The 14,576-nt window shown below is 43.9% G+C and overlaps 1 protein-coding gene across 3 annotated transcripts in view; it reads left to right on the top strand.

Moving 5' to 3' along the window:
* fto (FTO alpha-ketoglutarate dependent dioxygenase) overlaps window positions 1–13,866 on the top strand; it is a 126,080-nt gene extending 112,214 nt beyond the window's left edge. For 2 of the 3 annotated variants that reach the window (XM_031281486.2, XM_031281487.2), the window contains 2 exons: window positions 11,526–11,666; window positions 12,358–13,866. In XM_031281486.2, the coding sequence (XP_031137346.1) occupies window positions 11,526–11,666; window positions 12,358–12,364 (148 nt within the window). In that variant the 3' untranslated portion in view covers window positions 12,365–13,866. The remainder of the gene's footprint in view (window positions 1–11,525; window positions 11,667–12,357) is intronic. The other variant, XR_004896832.1, reaches the window with a different exon arrangement.
* The last annotated feature ends 710 nt before the right edge of the window (window positions 13,867–14,576 follow it).

Consider the following 14,576-nt stretch of genomic DNA (forward strand, 5'->3'; position numbering starts at 1 on the left):
GAAAGAGGGTTGTTGTAACATGCCGTTTATTATTAATTAAAACAACCTCCTCTGAGTCATCATCAGCTTTTCATGTGCTCAACGTCAGAACAGGTGTGAAGGTAAAGCAATGAACAGTGAAAGACAGAACACCGCAAGGGTGTGGGTGTAGTTTGTAAAAAAAACTTTAATTGCAAGTAGGAATGTCCTTACAAGACATTGCAATATGCTATATCATTGTTAATTAGGAAACTGCAGTGTAGGACAACATAATACCAGCTCATCATTTTGTTTGTTTTTCTTGTTCCATATAGTCTCATGTCATTTTTCATGGCAGAAAGCCAGCCTCGTTAGTGTGTGTTAAACTGATGAGAAAATGGAGGCTATTACCAGCAATGTCAGCCGTAAGAAACGTGTTTTTCAGGCAGAGGCCTACCTGCCAAAATCTTACTAAATGGGACAGGCATCCTAAAAGATATAAATATAAAAAAAGATATGTCATATTTCAGACTTCAAGTATGGTAATGACAAAAGTACAATTTAACTTTTTACTAACTTTCTGAGTATAGGGTACTGTTTGGAAAATGCAGTACCGCTTATATTTAGTAGAATGTTATAAAAAATGTAAGTGGAGCCATATTATGTTTCAAAACAACACATTCATACAGCCCAGTAGAATCTTACACTTTGTTGATTTAACTATGATTTAATGTTCATGTATCTGTTTATTAAGGGGGATAAACATTCAGCACAATCATCGTCGCTGCTTGGATTCTTTCAGAGTTTCTTCAAACAGCAGGTCCTTTTACGCCAAATCCAGCTGTATACCCATTTGCTATAAATGGTCAGTTCCTTGACATAAGTTTATCTGACTGAAGTAATATAGGCAACATCAACTGTGCCCAAAGTGCAGGTGTATCAACAAAATGATTAATATGTGTAAGGTACAGTCATGAAAAACAAACCGAGTAAAACAGAAAGAATAACAGCAGCTACATGTTAAAACTAACCAACAGGGATATGATAAACATCTTAAAGGATATTGTGAAATGGCAAGCAAGTGTTTATGTTATTGTGTCTCCCTGCTGTACAGAGATTGATTGATTGATCAATCTGTGGTAAACTAAGAGGTTGCCAGCTGCATCTTCGACTTGCACACATATAACTCCTGGTACATTTCAACCTTCCACCCCTCGCCGGGCTCCTAGGCACTCATAGCTATAGCTTGTTTTGCTAGCTACCAATACTATTTACCTGCAACATGAACAGGGAGGACAGGGACTAATTGCAGGGACAAATGTTCCCAACTGCAGGGTGTGCAGTTGTCTGGGCCTGGTCCAGGCCCTGTTTATCTCAACCTCTGTTGGCAGTCATACACACACCACACACGCTATGCTCTGATTTAACCAGAGGCAAAGCCCCCGCCAACCCCCGCTCTCTCTCATCAAAGATTCATAAAGGCAAGGTTCTCAATGATTTTCTGTCTCTTCCCTTATTCACAGCTTGTTGTCCTCACCCTCCCTGTCTCCTGCCAGTCAGACAGCGGAAGTCAGGCGGAATTACGGCTGAAGTGGCCGCTGGCTTCCAGAGTGTGTGTGTGTGTGTGTGTTTATCAGTGTTTGTGTATTTTCGGGGTGTGTGCTTTGCACTGTTAGATGTGTTGGTGTAGGGAGACACGGGGGTAGGACATGGGCAAGAGGGCAAGGGGGACGAATGGACAGTGACATGTTGATGTACTAAAAATGTTCGGAGCCCCCATGCAGGGAAAGGAGTTATGCCCCTCCTGTGCCTCTCTTCCCCTCATGCACTCCTTCCGCCGTTCTTTGTCTTTCCCCCCCCCCAACCCCTGAGCCCTGTGGGTCGTGACAGCTTCCACACTGGATCTAAAACTAGCTCATTCAGAGCCCCAGTCACCAAGGCCCAGGGCACACCATCTGTAGCCCTCCGAGTCCTTCCGTGTGTGCATGTGTGTGTGACTATGTAAGCGTGTGTTTACCTCCTTATTTATGTGTGTGTCCATTTTCGTGCAGGCTTACAAGCATGGGTGTGTGTGTGTGTGTGTGTGTGTGTGTGTGTGTGTGTGTGTGTGTGTGTGTGTGTGTGTGTGTCTGCAAACCCAAACCACCGTGCCTCAGCCTGTTAGTCTTGCTACTTACCAGGCTTAGCCAGATGAGGGCCACTCAGCCCGGATCTAATTCCTTCGACTCTGGCAGCACTTCACTTCTGGCTTTTTTTTTTTTGCCTCTCAAGTGTGCATCTGTGACCTTGGCTGACATCGGTGGGGGTTAAACTGTGGACTTGGAGATGTGGCCACAGCGATTGAGTTGTAAGCTAGATTTTGGATCAACGCTTCTGCACAGCCATCTGGGCTTCTATGGGGCTCAGACAAAGGTTATCCCTCTCCTACTCCCCACAGCTGACCCTGGATCAGCAGTAACAGCAGAGACTTTAGTAAGAAGCATCCTCGCTGGGATAGGTAGTGCAGAGTGGGGTTGTTTGTGCAGTGGAAAAATCATTTGGAGAGGAAACTAATGAAGAGAGTTGATCTCTATTACAACTTTTGTAACCCTCTGTTCTTATTGTGCCAAGCTCTGCTTGTGGCTTGTTGTGTACTGTTGTCCTCTGTGGCAGACAAAATAAGCTATTTTTTTTCACTCTGTATCAATATGAACAATGCCTGGGCCACTATAGACAAAGGGTTGGGTTTTACAAAACTAAGCCCTCGGTCATGCCGATGTTACGGTCGTTACATCAAGTCCTGATATTGTCATTACAAACAGAACACTGCGAGTTAACTGTTAAACCACAAACAGCTTCTCTTTCAACACCCACAACATATTTCAATGAGTGATTTGCACACACACCTACACAAACAGACTCACCAACTCATCTACATAGGCAGGTACATATGTACTCATACACACACACCCACACACACCATTATACTGCATTCCCTGACTTGCTGTGTGCACTATTTGCATCCTGTTTGGTGCAGCGCCTCAGGGCCTAGCCTGGCTGCTCTTCCAAACAAATTGCTGGCTGTTCACAGCGTTTTAAATGCCGAGGCCCTTTAATTACACTATTTACTTAATAGGGTGAAACAAAACTCGTGTTCACGCAGCAGGAGCACCAGGTGATGCAGAAGTTCAAACACCTGGCGGAAAGCACTCCTCTGGCATGGACGCACAGCATACACGTGTGTGTGCATGCATGAATGCACACACACTCACATTGGTGTGGTACACATACTATAGGCCTCTCTCAGGCTTGGATGAGAAGCTTTACTGAGTTTGGGACTTTTTCTTTTTTGTTTGTTTACTGGAAGAAAAACAAAAAACAAATGCATCCGGGAAAGTGTGACTCATAAGTTATTGTATACCCAGCCTGACATTTTCAGAATGAGTTCATCCTCTACTGTAAATAGAAGGGTAGTTTTAGTTGTTGACTTATTGCGAATGCCCATGTGGGAATGTGAACAACTTCTACTGTGTGCCAATCATTTGTTTGTCCATTCAGAGGTTAAACTAATAAAAGAAAACAGCTGAAATTGGACTAAAAGTCCAACGAAATATATATTTCATGTGTAAAGGTGCAAAGGTTTGTCCGATAGCAGCAATAGAGGAAAGGACAAGGGGGTCAGTAAAATCTTAGTGATTAGACTAGTGACCTGTCAAAAGATTATACTATTATGTCTTTTGTCTAGCATACACATGGGTGTCTCTTTAAAACTTTAAGTCATGCATTTTTTTAATGACATCTTTTGTTTTTTGTTATATGATTCAATGATATAAAAATGACAAAATTCACTTGATTAATACAGCATGTGATCAAATGTTTCATTTATTTTGCTATTGGTTTTTACAAGAAGTTCTCGTCTGTGTTGATGGTCATATTATAACCTATGCCTAGACCTGTCTAAGAGTTCATTGTTTGTTTTCATGCTTTGTTTAAAGGTAACAGTAAATTCAGTGTGTCTCATTTTTTGTAAAGCAGTTTAATAACGTGTTTCTGAAACCTAATATCTAATGTGCAACAGTTTAAAGCTTCTATCTCACAGTTTCACTTTACACAAAGGCTTCAGAACTTAACACCACATCCCCTGGAGCTAGAAGGATGACTTGTTACCAGGCAATTGAACTTACGACAGGCTATAATTAGCTGGGCCAGTTTGACCCCGCTATTGTCACCTGAAGACAGGTGGGAATTATGCCCACGTTGGATCGACCTTATCACGTGACTGGGGTCAGGTGTCGTCCAATGGCTCGGCTGTATAGCCGTCGATGCAGGCCTCATCCATCACCAGCTTTATTGCACCATTCAGTTGATGCCCACAAGGCACTATCGCTTGGCGAGGAGGGAGGGTGCATGTGATGGAGGGAAGGGATGAGGGTTAAAAATGATCGTTTTACAACAACGCTCTTAAGAACAAGTTTTCACAGCAACTGTGTGCCATTGCCCTGGAAAACTAAGAGTTAGTGCTCCCAACGCCACCGTAACCCTCTTCCTGATTCCCTAACAGCAGATTTACAGCCTGTGAATGCCGAGCTGTGAAAAAGTGCAATCGCTCGCAGGCTCGTAACCTCTTCACCCTCGCCATCAAGTCGTCTTATTGCTCCATATTCTTTCCTGGGCTTTATAGATAAACAGCGTCATCAGGAAAGACTTTAGTTTCTCTTTAGAACCAGCTCTAATTAGTTTAGCCTGTATAAATCAAAATGTTTCACTATGGTGATTTGCCACGTGTGGCTCATTTGGGGCAGTGATGGAGATGTTTTGTTGAGCCTGGCGTCCGTCCCTGCTAAGCGTTGTCTTTGGGTTGTTCCTGGCAGGGCCCAGAGTTAACGTTTGTTTTTGTTTTCTTTCCACTTTTCTTTAGCTGCTTCTGTTGAGCTAGCCTGTAGCCTGACACAGGTGGCTAGTAGGCCAAAAGCCACAGCCACCCGTATTCCTCCCCAGTCTGCCTGGAGCATTCACACACACACACACACACACACACACACACACTGTAGCTGTAGTTCAGGGGCTTGCCTCCTTTGCACTTCCAGACTGCAATAGTGTTTTATTGCCTCCAATTATGAAGGCTATTTAGAGGCTACCTAGCTTTGTGTGTGTTTTTCTGTTACATCTGGTTCACCCTGCTCTAGACGGGGCAGCCAGCCAGGCCACATCAAACACTGTGTGGGTGTGAAGCAGGCAGGGGCTGTGCAGGTACGAAGTACCTTCCCTGTTTCTGCCTTAGACTCCAGCTAACTTAGCGTACAGTACATGCACCCGATGCAAACTCAGGACCTTGCGTTCCCAACTTGCTTGAGATGGCATTAATGAGCCTTATTTGTTTCATGTGGTTTAATGAGCAGCCTAGACTGCAGCTGGCAAGAAGGACACCTCACAGGCCCACCCAAAGGTACCCATGCTCCCTGGCTGAATCATTGTTCCCAGCAGCAGCAGAGCCGTGGTGGCACATGGGGGAGAGTGTTGAAAGCACCACGCAGCACCCACCTCTTCTCCTACCCAACCCCCTTCTTGCTAATGCATTTTTGCGTGGTTTCCACAACCATTAATTAAAGGGAAAAAGAGTGCATCAGATGTTAGTTTTATTAGCCTAGGCTCCTTAGAGAGAATCAAAATGAAAGGAACATATGTCATGCATTTGATGAAGCCCTCCCCCCACTCTCTGTTTCTCTCTCCACAATTGCCCACCTCACATACTCACAAAGTGTACAGTCAGCAGCTGTCTGCAGACACAATAGCATTTGATTGATCCTGAGGAAACGGTTAAGACGCAGCCCTGCCTACGCTTTCTGGCTGGCTGGCTCACATTCTGCACCACTTTACATGTAACGCTGAATGTGGCAGTGATTGGGATAATGGGAGTTGTGGATGGTGGGTGGGGATCTGAGGATCTGTTCAGGCTCTAATGAGGACAGCCCTGAGAGATCACAGGACCCTTGGAGTCTTGGGTGGTGTAGGTTGAGCTCGACACTTCACAGGTTGGGCCATGTTCTTAATGTCTCTGTTAAACTGCCCTCTGCATGACATCACTAATATCTTGCACAACACCGTAGAAAGATAAGTATGTAGATAAATGCTATCTGTCTGTTCTCTCTCGCCCATATATAACTGCATGACATACAAAGACAGATGTGCTCAATCGCTCATTTCTTACTCAACATTGCATAGATACAGAATGTACATGGATAATATACTTCTTTCTTTCTTCACTCTTCTTGCAACGTGATTGCATGCCTTACCTTCAGGGTCAGGCTGATTTATGAGAGACATGCCTGTTTTTTCATGACTTGTTTGATTGCATCTATCGGGCACTCAGAGTGCCAAGACCATAAAAATTCACACCTGCACAGGATTGAGAGTCAGATGAAGCGCAGGCACAGCATGAGGAAGCAGGTGATCTAAGGCGTTTAGTACAGCTCAAAATAGTCATGGGTGATTGATTGATTGATGTTCTGTGTCATTTCACTTTAACACAGGCTTTGGTTTTTGTTTCGGTGTAGCTAATGCATAGCAGCCCGGTCTCATGGCAGTTCGTGTAAATGTAACGTTATTTTTAATCTATCGATACGTGTTCACAAGGACGTTTTTCTCGTTTTTTACGTGGTGGCCAGCACGAAAATGTGAAGTAATGTATTTCAATAGGAAGCATATTTCGTGGTCACAGCACGAAAATGGTAGGGAGTAGTATAAACAGCCGAAAATCCGCATAGGGAGGTTGGTCGGGGTGGTGGATGGGTCAAACAACACAGGACTTTCACCCGGGCGAGCGGGGATCGCGTCCCGCGTGTGGCGTTTTGTTTCCCGTAGTCTTCCTAATCACAACTGTCCCGTTATTGTCGCGCGTCCCCAGCGGCCGTCTCCCGGCGTGTGAGGCGTCCTTTCCCTGTAGTGTTTTTCCTAAACCCAACCTCCGCCATCCCGTTATTGTGGCACGTCCCCAGCGGCCATCTCCTGGCGTGTGAGGCGCCCCGTCCCGTTATTGTTGCGCGTCCCCAGCGGCCGTCTCCCGGCGTGTGAGGCGCCCTTTCCCTGTAGTGTTTTTCCTAAACCAAACCTCCGCCATCCCGCGGCCGTCTCCCGGCATATCTCCCGGCGCGTGAGGCGTCCTTTCCCCGTAGGGTATTTCATGCTGGTCACCACGAGAAAAACGTCCCCGTGAACACGTATCAATAGATTAAAAATAGCGTGACATTTACACGAACATTTTTATTAACAAAAAACAACGTACAAAACATTTTATGTTATCTATCTTGTAGTTTAATGGGAGTTCTTAAATATTATGTTCATTTATAAGTTTCATTTCTTTCTTAAAGTTTTTTTGGGGGCATTTTCGGCCTTTATTTTGACAGGACAGCTGAAGACATGAAAGGGGAGAGAGAGGGGGGAATGTCATGCAGCAAGGGGCCGCAGGTCGGAGTCGAACCCGGGCCCGCTGTGTCGAGGAGTAAACCACTATATATGGGCGCCCGCTCTACCAACTGAGCTATCTGGGCGTCCATAAGTTTTATTTCTTAACACTATTGAAGTATAAACACATTTTATAAGGTCAATTTGTAAGGTGAATTGAGTGGATTGTTTTACTGTACTGGATTTAATAAAATGCTATTAAACCTTGACCCAAAACCTCACAATACTATTGTTTCATACAGAACTTTCAAACAACACATATTAAACATTGATGCACCAACAGAAAGGTCATTAGCATTGCTCTCACGTAAAACGATTGAACCACATCAAGTTTAGAAAATATATCTGAGCTTCTGTAAATTCCTTCCAAAAAGCTTTCCATCAGCGTGGCGTGACTCCACCCTCGTCCTAAAATGCTGTCCTAGCAGCCCAAGCTGTCTAGTCCCAGGTGGTTACAAATGACCTCCTATAGCAATAATGCAATAAGCGTAGTCTCCTATCTGTGTTCTCTGGGTTGTTTTTCACTTGGCCTGTCACAATTGTGCATTTATCAGTGTAATTGCAAGAGTTGGAGCACTGATGTTGTCTATTAGGCGGATTTCCATCCTGTTAAGAGCAGAGGGCCTTTTAATGTATGGCCCTGCTTAAGTGAACTGCTACACAATTACACACCAACCAGAGATTGAGTGGGCTGATGATACTGATGATTGTGATGGTTGTGATGGTTGTGATGGTGGTGATGGCAATGATGATATTGGACCACCCTGCACTCTAACAAGCCTTTCAGAGAGAGACTAAGAGTGAAACAACAAAGTGAAACCGAGGTTAATCATTTTATTTACTCGTTTTTTGCTCTCTGTCTTTCCCCCACCTCACTCTTCCTCTCCCTTTCTTTTCTTTAACCAAGTGATGGAGCCCGGATCGTGGAGTGGGGGGGGGGGGGGGGTTTGGATGGAAATCGATGGGGAGCGCATTACAGTAAAACGTATTGATTAGGAGACCTGCGAGCAGTGTGTTGGTCGCGGAGATGGTGGAATGATGCAATGCTTAAAGGAATTTATCCTTTGACTTTTACATTAACCTTTTATTGACTGCTTTGCCTGTCCATAATTAACACTCACTTTAGCTAAAGTGGTTAGTTTGAGCGCAAAGGGGGCTCCGGACCTTGCAACGAGGGCCGTGGCGCTCCCGCCCCAGCTGCAGTTCAAGTGCACTGTGCTGCATGGAGGGAAAGGCCTCTGTGGAATAGAGGCGATAGAATCCTAGATACCTTTCACATTAGCATACCATTTGAGCAGGGGCCTGCCTGGCTATAAGGTTTCAGGGCAAATTGAAATGAGTGATTGTGTTGCCAATCTCTCTTGACCGAGCGCCAGATGGGATAGTTAGGCCCATATCTGTCTGGGGTTAATCCATTGGAACAGTCTGGACTCACAAACACATTCTCCGCACCTCCAACACCCCCACACACACACCTCTTTGTCTTTGACCTTAACTTTAAGGTGGGCTGCTCTGCCATGGGAAAGTCTTTTGGTGAGCCTTGTTTGTACGCCACTGTGGCTTACACTGAATTTCTAGCAAGAGCCCTGGAGAGCTTAAGACACCTCGCTTGATATTGACTTTTTGTTTGGTTCCATTTTAGCAGTCAAGGGACACTACTCTGTGAACAGCGGTAGATTGTGTAAAAGTGTGTGCTGAATTACCTACACTACATTATCTTTGATAGTCTTCCAGTCTTGATATCTTTTATATCTCTGGTAACCCAGGAGCCTTCTATTTGCAAGCTAATGTTGCAAGATCCCTTGTCGGATAAATGGAGCAGCTCTGTTGAAGGCGACTGGTCAGGTTTTTACGCTATGTAGCCTTTCAGAATGAGTCAGGGCAGCAGAAAAGAGGCGAGTGTTTTCTCTCATAGCTCTACTACATGAATACTTAATCAGACCGAATCAAAGGCCTGGGTTCCCTTGGCCTGTGGTGTCCTCAAGCTGATGTCAGCAGAACCACACAGTGTGTGTAATTGTGTGCTGTCTGGGTCAGTTTGCACTCTCTCTCGCTCTCTTGCACACTCTGTAGCTATGTATGCCAGCCATGTCCTCCTCCTCCTTCTCTGAAGTGGCGCTTCCTTTAATTCGCACCCTAAATAAATGATGAGAACATTTAAACACACGGCTCGTCGCAAAGCCCCAAGGTCGCTTAATCGTATTATTTATGAAGTGATGTGCTACATAATGGTACTTAGTGCATGTTAACAGATGCTATTATCAGGCCCTGATCCAGAGCGCAGAAGATATATTGGAACAGTGGATGTTAATGCTGCTCCTCACCACCGTAATGCAGCAGCTCTTTAACGGGCTAACCGCACCAAAATGCAGCACTTAGGCCGAGAGCCAGTCGAACATTAAGTGGCTCCGGTGAAAATATATAACCACAAATTGTGGCAGCCCCCGGCTGTCCCCTGACAACTTTAACATCCCCTCATCTCATCCATAACCGGCCCTCATATCCTTCTCTTCAGCTCTCTATGTCCTCTCCATCCCCTTCTTTAGTCGTTGGCCACAAGGTGGTGGTGGTCGTGTATGTGTGTGTGTGTGTGTGTGTGTGTGTGTGTGTGTGTGTGTGTGTGTGTGTGTGTGTGTGTGTGTGTGTGTGTGTGTGTGTGTGTGTGTGTGTGTGTGTGTGTGTGTGTGTGTGTATATGTCGGGGTTGTGTGTAGTTTTTTAGGGTGTGGATAGGGTAAAGGGATATGATAGGACAGACCCTGGCATAATGACTGAGTGGGGAGTATAACTGGCTATGTGGCTCTAGAAGGAAATCTAAGGCCACCACTCAAAAGCACACACACACACACAACACACAAATGCCATCCTTCTCCTCTCCCTCTTGCACCTCCAGGTCAGGGGTCACTCTCATCTGTCAAGAGGCAGAGGCAGGGCAGATTTACAATGACAGCGGAGAGCAACACCAAGTCACTGCAGTAAATATTTACACTGGTCTGACAAAAGATGTGGCTAAGGTCTGTGGGGGTTCCAAACACTGCAGAAATTACAACTAACCCCAGATTATTAATCATATGAAAATCACGCAGTGACATGAAGAGCCTGGATTTCTCACAGCTCTGTCATGATTGCTTCAACAGAGAGTGATGTTCTTGTGAAAGCGTCCTGCTGTGTTAGTGTGGTGTGCCTGCATGTGTGTAAGATGAATGGGGCATTAATCATGTTACATGATATCATGCTTTCTCATCAGCTTGATACTGTTGCTGCCATTTATGGCTTTAGAGACACTTCCCTGACGGATCACTTTCCCCCACTCTCTTAGCGCCATTTAGCTCACTGGCTTGAAGGTTTTAAAACGTAAATGCCCAACAAAAAGGAAGTACAAGTCGCAGAAAAATCAATAATTTCAATATCATTAGCAATATGTAGGGGAAAGACGCTCAATCTGATCTCCATTTGTACAGAGAAATTTGAATATCTTCCAGTCTCCTTTAGATCACACAGACACACTTACTCTCTCATATCCTGGAGGTTCTAATTGAGCCCACTATTATTAGGAGTCATAAAAAGGAGAGGAAACACACAAGTCGACTTGCCTCCTGGTCAAACATCCATTATCCACTGTGTGTTTAGGGCCGAGTTAACACGCACACACACTCACAGACACACACACATCACTGACTTAACTTGACATTTCTGGGACTGACCCCTTTAAAGCCCCCATCAGTCAATACAGAAAGACCAGAAAGATTTCTGTTTATCTTCGCCTACTACAATCCCTCTGTTGTCAACTAGCACTAGTTCCTGGGCATTACAGAATAAGAATACCCTAGATTTTTAAATTGTATTTAAAGTTGCAGTTCTAGAAAGGTGAAGGAACACGACTCTTTGAAATGATACTAGCATAGTTTTGAAAATATTAGCTTCATATGGATTTGACGTAATACACCAGTTGTTCTCAAATCTTACGAGGACAGTTAGACCAGACGTCTCAAAAAATAAAAGCACTGGTTGAAAGTTTAGTGAGCGACCTGACACGCGTGCACTAATGCTGATCAGTGTCTACGAGTTGGTTTTGATGGGAGGGAGGAGTTAATGGGTGTGCTTGTTTCCTGTGTCCTGTTGCCTCAGGTGCCACTCAAGTCTGGCCCAGACATTACCCCCTGAGGAGGCCCCAGTGGACCGGCCCTTCTGGGGTGTGGATGACCCCAGCATGCCGCTGCCCTTTGATCTGGCTGACATCATCAACAGAGTGGAGTCACTGCTGTGGAGGTGGGCCTGAGATGTTGAAGTGTGGAAATTTTACAGACCCAACGTATGATTCAAAAGTTGATGAGTGGTTTGCATGTTGTGCATGGCAGGGAACATATGACAAAAAAAAATGGCAAAACTAAATGGCCACTCAGGGCCACTGTGGGGCCCCAAAAGGAATATAAAAAATAAATGAATTACTCTAAATGACTTTGTCAACCACTCATTATCACTTTTTCACCTTTGGGAGCTGCTCTCCGAAAAAGTTTGTCCTGGCCTTCAACTTCATGCACAGATACACAGAATACACACACCTGCTGTCACACGTACTATAAATACACACTCGACCAAACTGACTGTCACATACTTTAATAGATGTATAGTAATTCATTACTGATGTTATTTAAAAAGGCCAATAGATTGCACTAGGCCTAACTGAAGTTAGACAATGTCTGTCTTTCTATTGGTCAATCATAATTACAGCATGTATCCTGGGCCCCTCTACGCTGCATTTCAACCTCCTGTTGTCACATAGCAAGCTTTTATAATGGTCAATATAGAAACTCAAATTGGCTTTTATATCCATATTAAACTTAAAATTACATCTTAACATCAAGTTCACTTCACAGGAGGCCTTATGTCCAATCATAACAATTGATAAAAATGACAAAAATACATTTTGACCATTGCCTATTTCTTTTTTTTCCAACAGGATGTGAAGGATGGATAGAGGAAGTGAGAAAACAAACCACCAGCTTTTCTGAATGGCCCCCACAACAACTGTGGGGACAGACCACTGAAGACACCTTCGTTGCGATCCCACCAAGACTGATTTCCTTTTGATTGGATCATCTACAACCCCCCCCCCTCCGCCCCCCTCCCCCTTCCCCCTTCTCCACCCTCCACTACCCCAGCTGACCCTGGTATTTCAGCCACCCCAGTTTGGAGTTGGCTGGAAGGAATCCAGAACACCACAATAAAACCAGTATAGTGCTTCAGTAACATGCTAACAACGCAAGCTTAGCGACAAGCTACTAGTGTCACAACGGTCTAACAAAACATAAGTGGAACCTGCATTTCAGTGTTAGCATACATTGTGAAACTATTTATTTCAGTGTATTCTGTTACTTAATCTCATGTAACCCAGACATGCTTTTATCAGTAGATTAACTAATTCACAGTAGTCACAGTACAGTACATACATATATGCTTTCTATTTGTCACACAGTGTTATAATACAGTATAGAATGGTAAAAAAAAGTACTTCGCTCAAATGATATTGCATTCTTCACTTGTGTTTAGTGTAATCCCTTTTATTGTGTTCAGAAATGGAATGAGCCTGAAGAGACCAAAGAAAGATTGTTATAAGAAAGTTATGAATGTCACTCAACGGAGAACATGAAGAATGTGTTTTTTAGTGTTTACGCTGCGATAGTGTACTTGTGCCATATAGAGGTGTGTGTGTTTGTATGTGTGCATTGAGCCATGTGAATATACATGTGATCAGTCGTTGGCCTGTCTGTCTGTGCACGCTCAATCTCCCACATGTCTACATGAAGGCGCGCGTGTATGAATGTGATAGTGTGTGTGAGCCTGTAGGCAGCCTGCCAGTTGTTTGTTCTTGAAGATATGCATATGGAGAAACAGAGACTAGCAGCGGGGCCCCTCTGCTTCTGCTCTGATGAAAGGCAGCACTGATAGAATGACCCGGAACACAACCGCCGTTTCTCATAATTACGGCTGTTCTATCGCTTTTAATTGCTCTTAAAGTGTGTAGAGCACCACATTCCCCTGTAAAGCTGCAGGCCATCCGAGAGAGTGAGAGAAAGATCCGGCGCTTCTGACACAATCCACTTTCAAAACAGCTAAAAAAAGGGTGGAAAAGGGGGCCGACGTCAAAGCAGTGTAGCAGCCCTCATCGTTTGATTCCTTTCTCTATCTAGTTCATGATAAAATACAGACTCTGTTTACTATTAAAAATGCAGAATGCACTCGTTTCTTTACTTTTGAAGTTTTTTTCCAAGATGTTAATGGTTGCCAAACGCTGTTCTTTTTGCTTCTTCTTTTGCTGCGCCTCTCTTGTTTGTTGTTGTCAGAGAGATTTGTTTGTAGATCGGCAGTAGCGTTGACTTGTTTGAATTACTCTGCTCCCTGCGCCACAGCTTGTCTGTCTGAAGCAATAGGAATGGCAGTAAATAAAAAAAAACTGTGTTTTATCCAACAACCTGCATCCTTCTGTTCTTTGTGTGATTTTGTCCATTTTTTTTTTAATTATTATTAAATGAGTTTCTTCATACATGTATGTGTTTCAGTTTGGATGTTGATTGGTTGTATTTCTCCAAATAGTTTTGACCTGACCTTAAACTTAGACAACCCATGCAATCATGTGTCTCAGTACTCACCCACTGTGGTGAAGGTGAGTTACTGTGCTCTGAATTAGCCTCTCCCTACAATCTGTCTTCCTCGAGATAAAGAGGACAGAAATGGACAAAGAACCCTTATTTAGTGGTAACTCACTGGCAGGAAAATTAGCTCAAGTATATCCACACCAGACCAAGATTAAATAGTGCTTACATGCAGAGTAGGCCTATACATAATTCCTAATATTTGAATGAAGTTGCTGTGAGACATTTACGAGTCCAGAATTTGTAAATATAAATACATTCATGTTAATTTGGTTTACAAGAAGGTTAAAACAAAAGCAAATACTTGTTAAAAATACTTATGGGATGATGTGTCACCTTTTTCAGCTCTTCTGAGTTTGCAGGTATGTTATCAACATGCTGCTTTCTTTCCACAATTATCAAATATTCAAGTAGTGAAACAGGTTTTCCACCACTATTGACCTCAAACTACTTACTACAAATTACTTTTATCCGATTCAAATCTAGTTTGAATGCAACCATCTCAAATCCATCACCAATGTAATAT

Source organism: Sander lucioperca, chromosome 3 (genome assembly GCF_008315115.2).
Source record: "Sander lucioperca isolate FBNREF2018 chromosome 3, SLUC_FBN_1.2, whole genome shotgun sequence".
NCBI lineage: Eukaryota > Metazoa > Chordata > Actinopteri > Perciformes > Percidae > Sander > Sander lucioperca.